This window comes from Carcharhinus amblyrhynchos, chromosome 4, assembly GCF_965287045.1.
Source record: "Carcharhinus amblyrhynchos chromosome 4, sCarAmb.v2.hapA, whole genome shotgun sequence".
NCBI lineage: Eukaryota > Metazoa > Chordata > Chondrichthyes > Carcharhiniformes > Carcharhinidae > Carcharhinus > Carcharhinus amblyrhynchos.
The window spans coordinates 96,727,009-96,748,608 of record NC_137327.1 but is presented as its reverse complement, the minus strand read 5'-3'; the positions used below and the strand labels follow the sequence as shown (position 1 = coordinate 96,748,608).

The 21,600-nt window shown below is 42.3% G+C and overlaps 1 protein-coding gene across 1 annotated transcript in view; it reads right to left on the bottom strand.

Moving 5' to 3' along the window:
- The window catches only part of srpx2 (sushi-repeat containing protein X-linked 2), a 69,726-nt gene extending 51,851 nt beyond the window's left edge, over window positions 1-17,875 (bottom strand). Inside the window, exons 1-2 of the mRNA XM_080188226.1 lie at window positions 17,795-17,875; window positions 17,575-17,691 (exon numbers count right to left, since the gene is read on the bottom strand). Coding sequence (XP_080044352.1) covers window positions 17,575-17,641 — 67 coding nt within the window. The 5' untranslated portion in view covers window positions 17,642-17,691; window positions 17,795-17,875. The remainder of the gene's footprint in view (window positions 1-17,574; window positions 17,692-17,794) is intronic.
- Window positions 17,876-21,600: the final 3,725 nt, after the last annotated feature.

Below are 21,600 nucleotides of genomic sequence, written 5' to 3'. Positions count from 1 at the left end.
CATTAACACTGCAATGAAGTTACTGTGAAATTGCCCTAGTCGCCACACTCCAGCGCGTCCTCAGTTCAATGCACCTAATCATCATATCTTTCAAACTGTGGGAGGAAACTGGAGCACCCGAAGAAAACCCACACAGAATCAGGGAGAAGGTGCAGGCTCCACCCAGACAGTGACCTGAGTCAGGAATCGAACCCGGGTCCCTGTCGCTGTGAGGCAGCAGTGCTAATCACCGTGCCACCATGCTGCCCATAAATGGATCTAAGAAGAAGGCCATCTGAGAACAAGTAGTGATGCCAGCATTGGTTGAGCAATCACTGCCCTTTCGATAGTGATTGCTCGAAGTCAAACAGCCATCTTATAAAAACATAAGAAATAGGAGCAGGAGGAGGCCATCTAGCCCTTCGAGCCTGCCCTGCCATTCAATAAGATCATGGCTGATCTGAAGTGAATCAGTTCCACTTTCCCGCTTTCTCCCCATAACCCTTAATTCCCTTGTCCATCAGAAACCTATCTACCTGTGACTTAAATATATTCAGCGAGGTAGCCTCCACCACTTCAATGGGCAGAGAATTCCAGAGATTCACCGCCCTTTGAGTGAAGAAGTTCCTCCTCAACTCCGTTCTAAACTGCCCCCCCCCCCCCTTATTTTGAGGTTGTGCCCTTTAGTTCTGCTATCCTTTCTAAGTGGGAAGAATCTCTCTACCTCTACCCTGTCTAGCCCCTTCATTATCTTATACTTCTCTATAAGATCCCCCCTCAGCCTTCTAAACTCTTAAGATGCTTGTACTGTGGTGCAAAGAAAAAGCACAAATGCCAAGATTTTCCAACCCAGAGATCAGAGTGATTCCATTGTGGATAGACTGGACACTTCTGTAAATCCAACAACTTTAATAGAGGAAAAAGACAAGAAAATATTTATGGAGTCCACACCATCCAAGAAATTGGAAATAATGACAAAGGCAAAATTTCATATTTTCTCAGGTAAGTAAACATTCTTAATCAGTATGTTGGTCAATACAGTGCAAGTTAAAAACTTTGACACCAACTTTAAAATTGCTTGTGTTACAATACTAGCTTATCATCTGGACTGCTTCAGTCAATAACCACTGCATCTATCAGATATTGAGGTCCAGGTGGCACAAGACTTCCAACAATAAGTCAGATAATTACTACTCTTTGCTAGGAGGAGTGACAGACTTTGATTCCCTCTTATGTCATGCACAATCAATACAACTCCTCAATGAGTGGACATGTTCATATGTCACAGGATATCCTGGAAAAAAAGCAGATGACGACCTGCAGAGGGACAACTGGATGGCTTTGATGGGAGAATTTCCAAATGTGAAAAACCAATGGATTTTCAGCCAAAGCAGCTGATTCACTGATTCATTCGCTGTCAATTATAGAGTCCCCAGCTGGAGCCCAGATGGATATTGAGGTAGTGGGTAAAAACAAAATACTGCAGATGCTGGAATCTGAAACAAAAACAGTAAATGGTGGAAAATCTCAGCAGATCTGACAGCACCTGGGGGAGAGAATAGAGCCGACGTTTCGAGTCTTGATGACCCTTCATGTGAGCTGTTTTTATTTTAGGTCATAGAGTTCTTTTCAAAGCTAGGCCAGAAGATGCAGATGCAGAAGGCACTGTAGCAGATAGTGGCTTTCCAAAACCAATTTGGTTTTCTCTCTCCAGAAGAAGATAAATGAGAAATCCACTGCTGAATTATATGAAGTTTTGTTTCTTTAGCAATAACTATGTTTACTGTGACAAGGCAACATTCAGATCTTTGTCCCTCTAAATCCACTAATGCAATGCCCCATGTATCACTAAGAGAGGTTGTCCAGGAAAAAGAATGATTCCATGCTGGAGTCCATATTGGCCATACTGCCAGAGAGTGGGTAAACCCTATATAGGCTGAAAGTAGATTTACACTCACACTTCAGTCTCAGCTGAAAATCTTCTTCCCACTGGAGATGTCCTTCAGTCAAAGAGCCAAGACAGGATCTTCAAAACTTCCACAGCTCCAGGGTCCCGTACAGGAAAGTTGGCTTCCTATCATCTTAGAGCTTCATCCCATTGTGGAAGATGGTGTTCTCTTACCTTCTTGTCAAAAGTTTCTTCCCATTGCCCATGGTGGAACAAACACATGGAGAGGAAAGTGTTCACTGTCTACAGAAAGCGAACATCTTTTCCAAAATATCACCAGGAAATCACCTCTTCTTCATTTCCTGCAATGCTTACAGGGATTTTGCCATTCTCCTCCAGATTATTTTGATCTTCAAAACTTTTTCCATCCTCAATGCAGCAGTGAATGACACGGCTGTGTTAGTCTTCACTGGAATTGAAGATCCTTCACTTTCTCAGGTCTTTCGTCTGTGTGCCGAAGAAGCAGAAACTTAATTTCTTCTCTTCTGGTTCAACAGTTAATGCCCTTCTGTTATCTCTTTTGGATCACTCTTTCTTGAAAAGATTCTACAGCCCTTTATGCTCAGTGGTCCTGAGTTTACACTCCAATTATCAACAGTCCTGTCCCATTTCTGTCATTGATAACGTTCTCCAATTAAAAGAGGGATCCCACATGTTTCCAAGATGTCTTCCCAGAGAGCCGCAAACACTTTGGGAGATTGAACCACTCATAACTGTAGGGAGGTACTGGGGGTAGTGAAGAGTAGGAGTTGGGAAGTATCTGCAGCATAAAGGGAGTTACAGAAATACGATGTAATAGTTTGAAACATAGTTTAACGTTATGTGTGGGGCGGTATAGTAAAGTGGACAAATAAAATAGTTATGATAATGAGTGATACAGACCATGATGCGTCAGTGACATCAGAAATCACTTGCTAGACACTTAGGAAACAGCTGTAGCAGTCTGTACTCATGAGACATAAGTACTTTGTAAGCAATCTTAAATATAGGTCGGAATTTTACCAACTGCCCGCCATGGGAATCAGAGCAGGTGAGGGGCAGAGCATGGGAAGGTCCGTTGACCTCATCTGGGATTTTACAGTTTCAGTATGACAAAGACTATAAAATCTCACCGTACTGTTAATAAACCAATCGGAAGAAACTACCACTGAAAGATACAACCTCCCAATAAGATAAGTTGGCCATGGAACCATTAACCGAACCAACAGTATATATAACAAGTGAGACCATCCACAGGCACAGGTTCAGCTTCTAGATCTATGCTGAAGCTGGCCATACCTAGATCTTAAGCTCAAATTCACTCCCGAGGCCTCTCCACTCTCGTCATTCAAAGTGTTCTTATAACATTTCTCTTTCACCGTACATTGGGACATCTGTTTTAATATTTCCTTGTGTGACTGTGTGTTAAATTTTGTTTGCTAACATTGCCTGCAAAGTACTATGGAACTTTTTACTGAATTAAAGGTGCTTTCTAAATGCAAGTTGTTACTTTTCTTACAGCAGCACAGTACACACTGGTACATTGGTCAGCACTGCTGCCTCATAGCACGAGGGAGCTGGGTTCAATTCTGGTTTCAACTGTCTGTACGGAGTTTCCACATTCTCCCCATGTCTGACTGGGTGCCCCACTTTCCTCCCATAATCCAAAGATTTGCAGGTTAGCTGGATTGCTAAAATGTTCCTTAGCATCAGGGGGACTAGCAGAGTAAATGTGTGAGGTTACATAAGAACATAAGAAATAGGAGGAGGAGTAGGCCATCTGGCCCTTCGAGCCTGCCCCGCCATTCAATAAGATCATGGCTGATCTGTCGTGGCTCAGTTCCACATTCCCGCCCTCTCCCCATAACCCTAATCCCCTCTCTTATCAAAAACCCATCAACCCGCGTCTTAAAAATATTTAGCGAGGCAGCCTCCACCACTTCAACGGGCAGAGAATTCCAGAGATTCACCACCCTTTGAGTGAAGAAGTTCTTCCTCAACTCCGTTCTAAACCGCGCCCCCTTTATCTTGAGGCTGTGCCCCCTAGTCCTACTGTCCTTTCTGAGCAGGAAGAGTCTCTCCACCTCTATCCTATCCATCCCATTCATCATCTTATACGTCTCAATGAGATCTCCCCTCATTCTTCTAAACTCTAACGAGTACAAGCCTAGTTTATTCAGCCTCTCCTCATAGCTCAATCCCCTCAACTCCGGTATCAGCCTAGTAAACCTCCTCTGCACTCCCTCCAAGGCCAAAATATCCTTGCGTAAGCACAGCGCCCAAAACTGCACACAGTACTCTAGTTACGGGGATAGGGCCTGGCTTGGATTGTTGTCAGTACTGACCCGATGGGCCAAATGGCCTCCTTGTGCACTATAGGGATTCTATGTTTCTCTAATATTTCACTCAATCTCTCAATAACCGCTATTCTGGCAAATTGTCTAAATTACATTAAATCATGGATGAATCACAGTTTGGTCCAGTATAAACATCAGGAAGAGAAAAAACATTTTCCAGGCCCACTATAAGAGCTGATCCCATTAACTCTATTCTCTCCAGGCATTTGCACAGGGTAGATCAGACTGTAAAACCTTAGTGCCCTGTATGACTTGGTGTCTTTCAAAGTCCATATTCTATCTATCACCATGACTGCTTACCCGCACCAACCTGATCCCAACTACCATTCAAACACAAATATGTGATTTTATCATCTGTATAGATGATTTTTTTCCCTATTTCTTGCTTATTATCTTCCCATGTTATACATTGTCCAAAATTCAATGATCAATATCTCTCTACATGAAGCCCCACTTGAGCATCACTCCCATTCTCATTGACCTACAGTGACTTCTGGTTCCACAACACATTGGATCATGACTTTTTAAGGTAAAGCTTTTTTTTATTAGTCACAAGTAAGGCTTACATTAACACTGCAATGAAGTTACTGTGAAATTCCCCTAATCGCCACACCCTGGTCCCTGTTTGGGTCAACGCAGCTAACCAGCACAACTTTCGGACTGTGGGAGGAAACTGGAGCACCGGAGGAAATTCACTTAGACATGGTGAGAATGTGCAAACTCCACACAGTGACCCAAGCCGGGAATCAAACCTGGGTCCCTGGCTCTGAGAGACAGCAGTGCTAACCACTGTGCTAAGCCAATTTAAATGACAACTTCAGATGATCCTGCCTGTTTTACACCAACAGTTACTCTGAAAACATTAGCTGAAATAAAGCCACTTCTAACTTCATCATAACTATTTTAAATACAGATAGATTTCCACATGGGGACTCCCCTCTCCCAACCCTCCCACCTCCTGACAAATCAGCCCCCAAAAGTATTCCCCAACACCCCCAACTCTTTCAGTGCTATAATTCTTCAAAAAATCTTCTTAATATCCACTCCACTGGCCTAACCCAAGCTTTTCTAACACTTCCACCAAAACAGAGATGTTTTGCTCCGGTAAAGATGTTGTTGATAACTAAAGGTAGCTGCTAAATATGGTTGTAAGAACTCCCTATCTTTACCCATCCTAAAAAGTCCTTGCAAATTTCAATGATATAACTTTAACTGTGTCTAAGGATATCACACATTAATCCAGATTAAAATACTTAAAATCAGTGAGTGAAATAATTAATGTTAAAAAAATGTTTGTGATTCATCTACATAGCCTATAAATAGAACAATGTGATGAGTCATTGCTAAGGCATCATTCATAAATCTGATCACTTCCACATTAATGCATTCAGCAAACTCAAAGCAACAGCTTCTAAACCATTCAACAAATCTAGTTTGTCGATTAAAGACTTTCTGATTTCCCGTTCACGTCTGATGTTGGAACCTTCAAGATTTCTGCATGAAGTTAGTGAAATATAAGTGTTTAATGCACTTACTATGAGGTTCCCTTAATAATTCAGTGAACAATCACGTACCAGATATGATACAAAGTGATACAGGCCTGATAATTCCATGTTTACTCCCAAGTCTGTGCTCAGTTAGTCAATCTCAGCCAAGTAATGACTGGGACAATACATCAGCCTCAGATTGCCTGAGTTAAAGTAAATGGGTAGAAAATGCCAGGCCTTCAACTCTGCATAGATCACCAGGAGCCCCTGCTGGAATGTGGGCATAGATATACCCATGCAAACTCAGGACAAGGCTCATCTTTTATGCTGCTTATGCTGAGATTGCATACAGTTTATAAGCAGTTAAGCCAGTTTTACTGGCAGAGCACACAAAGTGTAACTTCAGTGACTGTAGCAAAAATATGTTCTCTCAGTAGGAAACGGTAATCCTGAGGGGGATCTTGTATGTTTGGATGTGTTTTTAATTAATTCTACAATGAAATGTTCACAGAAAATGTAGGAATTTACTCACTTGGCTTTGCACTTTAGCTATTACAATTGAAATGAATCTGCATCAAATTCCCAAATGAGACGAGACAGGAAGAGTTGACTCATTCTACAAAACAGTAAATATACCGACTTCCACTGCAGAGTCTGACACAAACAAATACCTCAATCTTCACAATTTTATTCAGCTGCTTAACTGCAGGAGGGTCCTCTTCCTGAAAAATCACATTCCTAAATCTACAGAAAAATATAAAGGGAGAAATCCAGTTGCCCTGTTCATTTGCTGCATGCATCAGCAGGAGCCCAATACTGGAACTTGCCAGTACCACTTAAAACTAACCAGCGCCTATTCACAGTAATTGCTGACAGTTATGCAGGAACTGAATCTTATCTGGAAAACAGTACAGAATCACAGATGAGAGAAGAGAGGATGCTCCAAGCATTTTAGACATTGCACTGGAGATCTTGGTGGGGGAGTTGGAAAGTAGGAAAATGTCCTGCATCCACAGGGGCCCTGTGAATACAGGAGACCCTGCAGATACATACAATATTGTGGGAACATATAGCTGTGAAAACAAGATGTTCAAGGAACTCACAAAAGGAGTCAAGGTCAGTTTGTTCAACTTCAAATGCCATATTCCACCGACTGCATACCAGCTTTATTGTTCAATTCACCCCAATTCACCTCTCTATCAGACTAAAACCTGGCATTTAAATCCTCCATCATACCTCCACACTTAGTGCAAGCCTCACAATCACAGGTCACAACTCACAAACAACTATGACAGCCACACCCCAACACATTGCACCACACTCATGCTTTCTCTCTTGCGTGACAAAGTCATGCAGTGGCAGGGAACAGGCAAAGTCAACTTTCTGTCACACAAGCTCAGAATGGTGCCAGCATGGGTATGGATTATAGTGTACAAAGGGCTGGTAGGGTATCGCAGTGATCTAGCAATCTATCCTCCAGTAGATCACTGGAATTGCTGAGATGTAGTACCAGTGGGCCATCTGTGGTTCCACATAGTGTGACCTTGCTGTCATCTCTCAGAAAGATGGCATGCATATTCTCACCCTTGCTAGTGTTCTTGCTCTTGCCTGTTGGCCACCAACCAGTCCAAAATGCTACCACCAATGTTGAGATCACCCTGCCAGGCATTCTCTCCCAGTCAACATTAGCAATCACTGGAGGGGCTATGTAGGAGTGCCAGCACAGGCAATAGCACATGGAAGATAGGCACCAACGAAATGCACAAGGGTGATTATTGTTGTATGAAACATCACATATTTTTATGCATAAACCTGGTTTGGAATGTTGTTCTATAGTGGCTTTTATTTTTGCATTGTGGCCAATCAAATGCTTTGATAGTCAGTAATGAGGCAAAGGAAAGTTATGGCATGATTGGAAAATGGAAAATTGGGTTGGGGTTTTTCCTGTTCCTGCTCTCCAACATCAATTTAGAGACAAGGGATGTGCCCTCATTATAGTGAGGTTAATCGGCAGGCAGAAGATGGCCGCAGATTTTGAGGCCCACTCTCATAGAAAATCATAGAATCCCTACAGTGCAGAAACAGGCCTTTTGGCCCATCGAGTCTGCACTGACCACAATCCCACCTAGGCCCTACCCCCATATCTCTACATATTTTACCTGCTAATCCCTTTAACCTACACATCTCAGGACACTAAGGAACAATTTTAGCATGGCCAATCAACCTAACCCGTAAATCCTTGGACTGTGGGAGGAAACCGGAGCACCCGGAGGAAACCCACGCAGACACAAGGAGAATGTGCAAACTTCACACAGACAGTGACCCGAGCCGGGAATCAAATCCAGGTCCCTGGAGCTGTGAAGCAGCAGTGCTAACCACTGTGCTACCGTGCCGCCCCGGTACGTTGAGAATATCGTTCCTGCAGGGCTGTCCAGACATAAAAAGTATTATTTTACAGCATCAATGATCTGCTCAATCATTTTTTGTGTGGCAGTATGGTTTCCATTGAAAGCATGCCATGCACCAAATAACATTCAGTAGTCACCCTTTGGTCTGTTGTGGGGGCACAATGGACTCCTGCAGAGTGAAGGATTCATGACCACTGCCAGAGTACTATGAATTGACCTACATGATACAATCACTCATGGGACATCATGCCCGTAAGATATCTGAGTCTAGAATTGTTCACATGAAGGCAAGGCAGAAACTCACGACCCTTCGTAGATGTCATCCTCAAATCAAGGGAAAGCCAACAAGATGTGGTAATCTAGAAAGACCTTAAAAGAATGAGAATGCTAAGCATAAAATTGCATTTGTATAAAGCTCACGGGGGAGCAGCATTATCGACCTGCAGGTTCTGAAGATTTTGCACTCTCAAACCCTTGAACTTGCTATCTGATTTGAACATTAATAAAGGCATCATTCACATGTTTTTTGTTTTGAAACTTCCAGCTAAAATTTACAATGGACAGAAAATTAACTGCAAAAAGGTTACATTGACAAATTCTATTATCAAGTAAGGATAATTTAAATTAGGCATAACCCTGAGTACTCAAAAGAGCAAAACAAAACTGGTAATTAACATTCTGTTTAGCTCTCTTGGACTATAGCCTTTAATAAAAGGAACATCACCATGAAAGAAAATATTTTGTGGGCCCTTGAAATTTTCAATTAGAAGTGGAACATTGTAATCCTCCTGAGAAAAATTGGCTTTCCCCTTCCAAGAGAAATTACTATCAGTTGTTGTCTTAAATGAAGACAGTGCACCTTTAATTCAACAACCAGCTTTACTAATGCTTCATATGTATGTTGAGACAAGGGAGGTTTGAATTAATTCACTGATACTTCATAAACATGCTGAGTTGGCACTCTGAATATATCATGGAAAATAGATGTCTGATATTAATTCCACGAAGAGCACTGTTAACTGTTTTCAGTGATGTAAAGTAGCTAACTGTGCTGGCTCCAGTCAGAGGTATTATTTTCATAAGCCGTTATCTCAAATCATTCAGAATAAGCAAATGGATAACTTGCCAAGAAATACATCAAGACATAAACTTGTAAAGGGTGGCTACTCCCAAAATATCGGATATTCCAATTATAAAACATCTAGAAATACGATGTAACCAGTCAAAGAGTTTCTGAATCTACCCAGGTTTTACTTGCAACAATAAAGCTCAAGTAAAAATGTGGATATAAGTTCAGGTAAGGCAGAGTTGGAGATTTTTCATTTTCCCTAGATACGTATGAAACACGTCCATATGTTGTCTCAGTAGCATTCCCGCCATTTCCAGATATACCTTATAAAAGAATTAGCATGATTTTTCCTAATGCAGTCATGCCCCAAATCCGACAATTCAATCATTGGAGTTGTCCAAAAACATTTTTAGAATGGACCACATATCAATTTTAATTGAGTAAAATAAAAAAAGTAATTTACTGGAGCAATTCAGCTAGGTGGTGCATTGGTGCAGTGTGGCTAGCACACCAGGGTATTTTGAAGCAACCTTTCACTCCACCCAACGCAGCTTGGCCAAAACCAACCTGAACCACCCAACTCGAAATCCAGCAAGGTTTGAAATTCAGCAGGACCTCAGTGTTTTTGAGACACTGTATCTGAATTGGCACACAACAGAAAAATGGATATCTGTAGCACACATCCATGGCACAAAGTCCCAGATTTTGCACTCAGCAGTGAAGTGATGGTGTTTGCTGTTGACCGTGAGGAAAGCTGCCAACAAAAATCTAGTGATCCCCAAGAGTTTTAACCCATACCTGACAATGTTACCAAACTGGAAGTAACGTAATGCATCCCTCACTTTGATGAGGGTTTCAAAGTGAGATGTATCAATTAATAAGATTGCAATTTTTTGCTTTGAACACATAGAACATGTTGTCATCCTCTACCACAGTCTTACTCTCTCCCATGTACCTCCCACTCACCCCTGCTCAACTCCCAGCTTTTGCAACAATCCTAGCAGCTGATCTTGTCACTTACCAGGTGTTGGTTCCACGCTCAGGATGATGGGGCATGGCCAAAGGTAGATACTGTGAATTTTTTGATTTTGATGGCAGAAGAACTGGGACCATAGGTGAAACAGCTGCCTGCAACCGAAGGCAGTGAGTATTGTGGATTGTATGTATAGAGAGATGATCACACTGCAGGCTCAGACCCCAGGCAGGAAGGGAATGGGTGACCACCAGGCAGACCAAAAGTACTAGGCAGGCTGTGCAGGAATCTCTTGTGGCTACTCCCCTGCAAAATATTAACAGCTTTCAGTTTGCAGGCCTTAACCGCCTCCTATACACCATGGATGTATAATCTCTCTACGCCTCCATCCCACACTAGGATGGCCTGACAGCTCTAGCTCTACGCTTCTTTTTTGAAAAGAGACCTGAACAATTCCTATCCACCATCACTCTTCCTCATCTGGTTGAACTTGTTCTGTCTCTCAACAACTTCTCCTTTAACTCATCCCACTTCCTCCAAATCAAAGATGTAGCAATGGGTATCAGCATGGATCCTATCTACGCGTGTCTTTTTATGTTGTATGTGGAACATTCCTTGTTCCAGGCCTATCCAGGTTCCCTCCCACAACTCCTTTACCAGTACATCGATGGCTATTTTGCTGCCACTTCATGCTTTTGTCCAGATGGGGAAAAATTAATCAATTTTGATTCCAGTTTCCACCCTTCCATCACCTTCACCTGGTCCATCTCAGACACTTCCCTTCCCTTCCTTGACTTTTCTGTCTCCATATCTGGCAATAGGCTATCTACCAATTTCCATTACAAGCCCACTGACTCCCACAGCTATCTGGACTACAGCTTTTTACACCCTACATCCTGTAAGGACTCCATGCCTTTCAGCTCTTCCATCTCCGTTGCATTTGTTCTGATGATGTATCTTTCCAAAGTGCTACTTCTAATATGTGATCCTTCTTCCCCAACTGTGGATTCCCACCTACAGTTGTTGAGAGGCCCTCAACAGCTTGCAGTCCATCACCCCTCCCCTCCTTCCCAGAACAAGGATAGAGTCCCCTTTGTTCTTACATTTCATCCCACCAGCCTCCTTATGCAAAGCATAATCCTCTGCCATTTTTGCCAACTCCAGCATGATAACACCACACAACACATCTTCCCTTCATTCCCTCTGTCAGCATTCCACAAAGACCGTTCCCTCCAGGATGACCCAGTCCACTCCTCCACTATACCCAACACATCTTCCATCATCCATAGCATCTTCCCATGGAATCACAGAAGTGTAACACCTGTCCCTTTATTTCTTCTATGCTTATCATCCAAGGACCAAAACACTCATTCCAGGTGAAGCAGCGTTTTACTTGCACTTCTTTCAATTTGGTCTATTGCACTTGCTACTCCCAATGTAGTCTCGTCTATATCGGAGAGACCAAATGGAGACTGGATGATCGCTTTCCTGAGCACCTTTGGTCTGTGCACAATCAGGACCCGTTTATTGCCATTTTAGCACACGATCCTGCCCCCAATCCCACATGTCTGTCCTTGGCCTGCTGCAATGTTCCAGTGAAGCTCAACACAAACTGGGGGAACAGCATCTCATCTTCCGGCTAGTACGTTATAGCCTTCCGGTCTCAACATCAAATTCAACAACTTCAGATGATTAGCTCTACCCCACTTCAACCCCTCTGTTTTCATTTTATTTAATTTTTAACTGATCTCCATCTTTTGTTTCTTTAATTTTCTTTCCCCCCCCCCACTCTTTCCCCCCATTTTATCCCCCCAAAAAAAAGAAAAGAGAGGTTTGACATAGGGTCAACTGGACTCGAAATGTCAGCAATTTTCTCTCCTTACATAAATCTACCAGAACTGCTGAGATTTTTCAGTATTTTCTCTTTTGGTTTCAGATTCCAGAACCGCAGTATTTGCTTTTATCCAGATCTATTGGTGGTAATGTACCAAAATGCTTTGGATTCTGGAATAGTTCCTACAGATTGGAGGAGTAGCTAATGAAAGCCCGCTATTCAAGAAAGGAGGTAGAGAGAAAACAGGAAGCTGTAGACCAGTGAGCCTAATGTTGGTACTAATGTTGGGGGGCAAGTGCTATAATCAAGTCAGTGTGGATTTACAAGAAGGAAATCATGGTCAACAAATCTACTGGAATTCTTTGAGGATGTAACTAGTAGAGTTGACTGAGAAGAACCAGTAGATGTGTTTTCTTTAGACTTCCAGAAGGCTTTCAGCAAGGTCTCACACATATTAGAGTACAATGTAAAGTTAAAGCACATGGGATTGCAGGTAATGTCTTGGGATTGATAGAAGGCTGGTAGCAGATAGGAAGCAAAGAATTGGCATAAATAGATCTTTTTCTGATTGGCAGTCAGTGACTAGTGGGGTATTGCAGGGATCTGTGCTAGGACCCCAACTGTTCACATTATGTATTAATGATTTGGAAGAGGGGACTGAATATATTATCTCAAAATTTGCAGATGATAAATACAAAGTTGGGTGGGAAGGTGAGATATGAGGAAGATGCAGAGCTGCTTCAGCATGATTTGGACAGGCTGAATGTGTGGGCATTTGCATGGCAGATGCAGTATAACGTGAATAAATGTGAGGTTATCCATTTTGGTACCAATAACAGGAAGACAAATTATTACTTGAATGAATGTAAATTGAGCGAGGTAGGTACTCAACGAGAAAGCAGCCAGCATAATTAAGGGCTGCATGCACCCTGGACATTCTCTCTTTTACCTTCTTCCGTCAGGAAAAAGATACAAAAGTCTGAGGTCACGTACCAACCAACTCAAGAACAGCTTCTTCTCTACTGCTGTCAGACTTTTGAATGGACTTACCTTGCATTAAGTTGATCTTTCTCTACATCCTAGCTATGACTGTAACATTACATTCTGCAGTCTCTCCTTACATTCTCAACAAACGGTATGCTTTGTCTGTTTGGTGTGCAAGAAACAATACTTTTCACTGTATGTTAATACATGTGACAATACTAAATCAAAATCAAACTTAATGTCCTCGTGTATCAATCTCTGAAAGTAAGCAAGTATAGCAGACAGTAAAGAAGGCAAATGGTATGTTGGCTTCATAGCAAGAGGATTTGAGTATAGGAATAGGAATGTTTTACTGCAATTGTACAGGGTGTCATTGAGGCCACATTTGTAGTGTTGTGTGCAGTTTTGGTGTGCTTGCTATAGAGGGAGTACAGCGAAGGTTTACCAGGCTGATTCCTGGTACAGCAAGTCTGTCACATGAAGAGAGACTAAGTTGGTTAGGATTATATTCACTGAAGTTTGGAAGAATGAGAAGGGATCTCATAGAAACTTGTAAAATTCTAAAAAGGTTAGACAAGATAGATTCAGAAAGAATGTTCCCAGTGGTGAGAGAGTTCAGAACTAGGGGTCATAGTTTGAGGATAAGGAATATATCTTTTAGAACTGAGGTGAGGAGAAATTTCTTCACCCAGAGGGTGGTGAATGTGTGGAATTCACTACCACAGAATGTAGCTGAGGCCAAAATGTTGTCTGATTTCAAGAAGTTATTAGATATAGTTCTTGAGGCTAAAAGGATCAAAGGAAATGGGGGGAAAAGATGAGAGATCAGAATATTGAATTTGATTATCAGCCATGATCGAAATGAATGGCAGAGCAGGCTCAAAGGGTCAAATGGCCAACTCCTACTTCTAGTTTCTATGTTTCCATTAAGCACACGAGGAAGCCAATGGGAAACAACTTAATTTATTCTTTACCATTGTCATATTGCGCATTGAAATTGAAAATGGGAAGCTCCACTGAAGAAGAAAGCACAGGACCGTGAATCATGAAGCAATGAGCAGTGGAGCTCTCCTTGCGGGCACATCATCACGACACACTGGACATGTCTGATATTCAAAGGCAAGTATTATCCGGGTACTTAGATTGAAGAAATTTAGCAATGCTGGCTTAGCAGTTCATTAAAACTAAGAAGGCACAATTAAATAATAGGCAAATATGCATGTCAAATTTCAACCACACATGCATAGATACACACGCATTGCTAAATAAAACAGCGATGTGTTGACTCCATTTATAATTTTCCTGCTTCCTGCTAAACTGACCAAGTAAACATCCAAACCTGACAGCTCTGGAGCAGGTAAGAAGTTTGGGCAATTGAACACTCCCTCTGTTTCTGCAAGGCAGGTAAGGTTAAAATCATATCAGTGAAATGGTAGGAACATGGAACTAGGAGAAGGCCATTCAGCCCCTTAAGTTGTTCCACCATTTAACTAAATTATGGCTGATCTTTTCCTGTTTTAGCTACATATCCCTCTATCGATCTCAATCTTGAAAGTTCAAATTCTGCCAGCCTTCAGAGCCTTTTGGGAGCCTTTTGGGAAAATTATTCCTGATTTCCATTATTGTTACCTGTGTCAATTTAATTTTGTAATTTTTGGAAATTGATTTCACATATCAACCATTCCACAATTGCAATTCCTATCCAACCACATCCTCACTGGAACTTCAGCGTTCTTGCTGTTGATTTTTGTGTAGCATGCCAAAAATTACAAAATGGAAGGCAAAGTTAGGCAAATACCAGACATGAGTTAAAGGAGCTCTGTTTTCCTCAACAAAGAATTGGGAAATTCATTTTTGGCTTCCAAAGACAGAAAAGCCACCATCTGTCATTTTTATCATGACAACATCAAATTAACTTATCAACAATACATTTAACATGATTTGTCACTCTACAATAAACTAGTTATTCAAACTGTGCTCCTCAAGATTATAGTCTCACTTTAAAAAATTAGATATCCTTATTAGAGGAGATCATGCTTCTGCTTATAGGAACTGCTTATTGTTTTGTAGCTTTATTAACTCCAAAGATGATCATGAAGCATATTCTGAGTTGACCCAAACAGTAGCTAACAGTGGCTCTCCTAATGCTCTGTAGATGAAGCATCCAACTAGAGTGACATTCTCTTTTCATAGCTTTGCAAATAAGTGAAAAAAACATTTGCAGTAGCATTAATGCACTTAGTGACAGGCTCACCCTGAATTCAAACAAGTATGTACATGGCTAGGGACAATAAACTTCCAACTTGCATGACATTGAGCATTTTCTAACAACACAAAGATAAATAAATTGTAACTTGTTACAGCAAATCTTTGATAGCACAAAGTTAGAAATCTCCCAGAGGAAATTCTGGACCGTATTTTTTTCTGAAAAAAGACCAGGCCCAAAGCTTGAAGCCATCGTTACATCAACCAAGTCAAAGTCTGGGAAAAAAAATGCACAAGGGATTGTAGATTAGATGAGCACAACAAGTCTTTATCATAATTAATTGAAGGTTTCACAACCTTTAGCATTTTTATAATTCTTCCTGTGTAGTGGTCAGTTAAGTTATTGTGAAATGTTGTTGTTACTTATTGTTCTCGCCCCTGCCCCCCAAAAAGTATTTTATTGGTTAAGTATTAAATATGGAGTTGAATTATCTTGCTTCCTATTGGAAAATATCACCTTGCATCCTATTGGAGGGATCATTTTGCTTCCTATTGGGAAGGATCAGATTACCTGTTGAAAACAACTTGGATGGAACATGTTTCAATTTTCCAAAAGGCCTTTACTCAGTGAAACCACAGAATTGTTATGAGAGTAATTGCTGTTGGTCCTTTGAGCTCAAACGCTCTTACCGTTCTCATTTTCCGATATTGCTGAACCTCCTGGTGGCACTTGATGCTCATTTTAATTCATTAAACCGTCGCAGCTTTATAAGCTCAATAAATTTCAGCTGTGTTCAATCAAAAATATTTTACAGCTAACTTTTTAGCTAATCACCCTTTGGCAATTCATCAAACTAGAGCTGAATGGAAAAGCAGCAAATCCTAAGGTATTGTGCAAGAAAGCTGGCAATTTTCTCAATTAACACCCTTAACTGTTGTTTTTTTTAATATAATTCTCCTGGTAAGTATGTGCATTTCTCCAACATCAGTTGTAAACCACTGGCATATAAACAATACACAGAAAAAACATTCCCTATTACAAGACATCACAAGGAAGATTTAACATACAAATCTTTATTCTTCTCTAAGTGGAATGCAACAGTTCAACTAAGTTCTAAATCAGGGGGGAGCTCCTACAGAATTGCTCCTCCAGGCTTCACAAGTAAAGCCCAGGCTTGGACAGCTCCCTGACCACCAACCTCTGTCCCTCCCTTCTCCTCCTCCTCACTATCCCCAACCCCTTCCTTGCATCCCCCTCCCCTCTACCCCACTCCCTCCCCATCCCTTCTCCTCCCCCATCCCCTCTCCTCCCAAGCCATCCCCTTCCATCCCATCTCCTCCCCTCTCACTCCTCCCCCCTTCCCCTCACCCTCCTCCGCCCTTTTCTTTCCATCCCCTCCCCCGGCCCCTCTTTCCATCCCCATTCCCTACCCCCTCTTTCCATGCCCTCTCTCCCCGCCCCCACCCTTTTTTAATCCTCTCCCCACCCCTTTCTGCATCCATTTTCTACTCTCTCCCTATGCCCCCCTCTCTCCTCCAGCTCCCTTCCCTCTTTCTCCCCACCCCCACCAGTGCCAGCTCCTTGCTACACTCCACTGTTGCACCACATGCCTCTCCCCTGTTTGATGTCGGCAAGCTTCCGAGGGCTGCCCGATGTTAGTCCTTCCCCACTGGCTTTCTGCCAGAAACGAGCGGCTAACTTCCTATGGGGATGCCAATCAGGCCCAACAGTTAACATGTGCTCAGCCGGCACCTCACACATCACTGCTGCTGTGCCATGCGCTGGTGCCAGCCTCTTGCCAGGAGTTAAAATCCGCAACCTTTTTCCTCGTTCTCTGCCTCAATTAGGATCAAAATCACTCTGAGTCAAAGCAACAAGTTATTCTTATCACTGAATAATTCCACTGAGTCAGCCTCATTATGACAAAATAAACAGAAACACGTCCTTGTCAAATCAGCAATCACACATTCAATAAACTGCTTTACAATTTAATCCCTCGACTGCCCATTGGCACCAACTTCCTGTGACCTGTGAGGTTAACTTACTCCACACAAAAAAAATAAACTTTCTTTCAGTGGTGAAAGACACTGCACATATCAGCATTAAGTTCAGGAAGCAGGGTGGATTCCCAGTTTATACTGAGTTTTACTGGAAGGGAGAGTCCCAGAGCCCCTGTTTTACCCCTCGGAGGTAACTCAAGTCTATTGATTCAGGGAACAGCGCAGAGAAACCAATGGTTTGGAGAGGTTGGCGGGGAGAGAATACCGTGAAAAAAATTGGAATTGAATGAAAATTGCTCAACTCGGATATCCTCCCCAAATCACAACAAAACGTAACAAAATCCACTCACCTTCATATCCGTATCTATATCCAACAGCTGCCCCCATAGAGAGTGTGAGCAAAAGAATTAGTCTCATGTCCCGTGGCTGAACTAAGGCTTCGGTTCCAATGTGTTTGACAAGTATATCTATGAATGAGATTTAAGAGAATTACTCAACTGTGCTAAACTTATTGTTTCCATTTCAAAGATATATCCATGCCCAGATAGAATAGTAATGCATAAATCATACACAGATCTGAAGGAGCTCCAGTCAGCACGGTCACCGCAGTGAGCGTCACTCGGCTGAAGAAAGGATCACTTTACTTTATACCTTCCTTAAATAGTCAGTGTTAAAACAAATGATGAAAGGTGGGGGGGGGGGGGCGTACTTAAGATTACTTAACGATGGGAACGTCTTTTTTCCGGCAAAATAAAATTAATTACCTCTGGATTCTATTTCCCTTCTTTCATACACTCGTAATTCCAACTCTGAAGCTTGGTCGTATACGGAGAGCAAGGAAACTGGCAAGAGGAACCACTTACATCATACTGTTACATTCAGTGAGGGGTTTCTAACAGTTCCTTAAAGCTGCACTGTCCGTGCATCCGTCATTGCCCGCTAACTCCAATAAACCTCGCCAGAGACATGCTTTAATTGACCACGAGGGGGGAAAACATTTTATGCTGGATATGAGTCAGGATATTTTCCTGGTCATATTGTTTTGTGAATGTAAATAAGAAGCAGCTTTACAGTCAAGATAGCAAAACGTGGTAGAGTTTAACGTGTGTGCGATTTGAGGAAAATATGAATGGGAGTGTTCGGCACAAGCGCTATCACATCAATCGGATTTGGATAAAATTGATTTGAATCCGGTTTTTAACAATTTTTTTCAACAGCAAAAATCCTCCTAGAAATGTGAATATTTAGTAAGTGGAGCACTCTCCCTGGTGGGCAGTGACCTCCCTCAAAGTCTTTTACATTTACATTTTACATCGTATAATAGATGTTGAGCACCAAGCAACAGTTGGTATGGCCACACACTGTCAGTCACTCCAAAAGCAGATAGTGTAAATATGGTTCTGAGGAAAGGTCATCGATTGTAAATGTTAGCTCTGTTTCTGTATCCACTGACACTGTCTGACTTTTTAATGATAAAGTTTAAAGTGTATTTATTAGTCACAAGTAAGGCTTACATTAACACTGCAATGAAGTTACTGTGAAATTCCCCTAGTCGCCACACTCCAGCGCCTGTTTAGGTCAATGCACCTAACCAGCATGTCTTTCAGATTGTGGGAGAAAACCCACGCAGACACGAGCCAGGAATCAAACCTGGGTCTCAGGCACTGTGAAGTATGCAGTGCTAACCGCTGTGCCACCCCCATTTTCTGTTTTTTATTCTGTTATGAGCTTTGGTCAGAGCCCCAAGGTATTGGTGAGATCAATAATGCACTGTTTAAAACTGACAAAGTTTTGAGACTCAAGACATTACTAAGAGAATAAAGATTCCATGTTTTGATAAACAAAAATAAACTTTACTATTCAAGGTCAGGAAGATAAAACAATTTACTACATACCTCTTGCTCTAATGTTCAGAGTCAATATGAGGTACATGTGAATTCAAGCAATCCATGGTCAAACACATCACACTATACAATAAATGACAGATGTGACCAAAACACATTCCATGGATTTCTCAACAACCAACCCAGACATTAGTCATACTGTAAGTCAACCACCCTTAAAAACTCCATCTCGCTCATGAGCCTTTGGAGATCTTACTTGCCATTCTCTCCAAATGCTGCTTCAACTTGGATAGCTTCAATGCTTGCCAACTCACAGAGTTTTCAATCTCACCTTCTGAGATTCAGTTCCCTGGATTCTGCAGTACACTCAAACATTAACTTACAAGTACAATTTAAGCTCTTTGGCCGTGCCAAGCAGAACACCACTGCTTCAAAGGGGTACCTTTGCCCCAATGATTATTCAACAAGCCACCAACTTTTGGATGTCTTCTTGTGCCTTTGGGCTTTTTCTGATCCTTCATCCAATATCATGGTTTCTCCTAAGTCCATTAAGTCCTTTTTCTTTAACTGGAGCCTGTTTCTCTGCTTCCTTTTAACAAAATTTAATCGGGACATGTTAATACCCCTCTTCTTTGTTCTGTCCTGAGACTTTTTCTTTGGACCTCTCCCTGGCACACTTGCTAGCTATGGTGCTCCATACCCAATTAACTAATCAAGATTTTTCACACACTCCTCTTTATGTGCACCTTCACCTGAAGAATGTAAAGATATAGAACTGTACTTATGCAATGCACTCCTGGACCCACATGCCAGGAAGTCCAAAGACCACCAGGACTTGGGATTCCTAATAACTAAATGCAGCAAGATACGTATAGGTATTGTAAGAATTCCTAAATAAGGTTACAGCTTGGCATAATCATTGTCATGCTTGCCACAGAGGCAGAAGGTCATTAATTGAAGATCCACCTTTGATTTCAAGCACGCATTCATTGAAATGGACATTTGGATGAGAATTAAATCAAACCATGTTCTATTTGTCACAGCTCAAGTGTTTTAAGGATGTGACTGGTAGGGTAGATAAAGGGGAACTTGTAGATGTACAATGCCTGGATTTCCAAAGATGTTTGGTAAAGCCCTAGACGAAAGGTTAACAGGCAGGTTAAGTTCATGGAGTTGGCGATAATATATTAACATGGATCGATGATTAGTTAATCAACAGGAAGCAAAAAGTGGCCCTGAATGGATCTGTGACTAGTGGAGTACAGCAAGGATCCATGCTGGGGCCTCAGCTATTTACAATTTATATAGATGACATGGAAAAGGCTTGGGTGTGAATGGGATGTCAGGGACGGGTAGTACTTCTGGTGGGGGAACATATCGCATCCTTTCAGGGCGGTTTGTCCACCCTTTGTTCGCACCTGCCACTCAGCTCTCACCTGTGGCTCCCCGTAGCTGTTTGCATATGACAGTGTCCACACCCCGGGCAATGGCTTCGACAAGCCAGCTAAACCAGGTGAAGGTAGCCGATGGGCCTCAACCCTCGGTGAGATAGGGGGTTGTCTATCCCAGTATGTGAAGACAGACTCCGGCAGATTGAGCGAACGAGACCAATGGAAGGTCCAACAATAAAGGAGATGGTTCCTGTAAGCTTGTGAAACGCAAAGAGCTGGACAAGACACAGAAGACGTCCTGGCCATCCACTGCACCTAGTCACACCTCCAGCCGTCTTGACTCTTGTCTTGCCACTGGATCTAGATGGGAATTGGGAAGAGAGAGTGAGGCTGACGCTGCGCAAGTCTCCCTCACTTTAATCCAAATCAAGCGCTTGTCTCGACACCATAATCATCATCATCATCATCAGTGTCCTGTTCAATATTTGAAGTCCTGTGGCGATGGGTGAGCGATGAAGCAGCAGGTGTGGATACACAGGGAATTGTAGTCACGGACCTGCACACAGGCAGCTCAGGTCTAATGACCAAAGCAACAGTGACACTTGGCATCTACCTGGGCGACTGAGCAGCCTTCTTCAGGAATGCACTGCTCACCTCCATAGAATGATGAAGGGGCCAGAAAAGGTGCCCTAAACATTGTCTGCTTCACTACACCCTGGCCAGTTTACTGCAGCTGGCTGGGATCCCATCTTACAGTCAAACAAACAAAATAAAACACAAGGTGACACCGCTCACCATTGGCACTTGGAACATGCGCACGCTTTTGGACAACCCTACAGCAGACAGACCAGAGAGAAGAACAGCTTTAGTTGCCAGAGAGCTTGCAAGATACAACGTTGACATTGCAGCCCTGAGTGAAATGCATCTTGCCAACGTAGGTCAGTTGACTAAAACTGGAGGTGGATACACTTTTTTCTGAAGCAGTCATGGCAGCGATGAGCGTCGTGCTGCTGGAGTTGGATTCGTCATCAGGAGTCACCTTGTTCAGAAACTTGATAGTCTACCCAAAGGTGTGAACGACCGGCTTATGACATTACAGCTTCCACTACAGAACAGAAGTCAAGCCACCCTGGATCAGCGC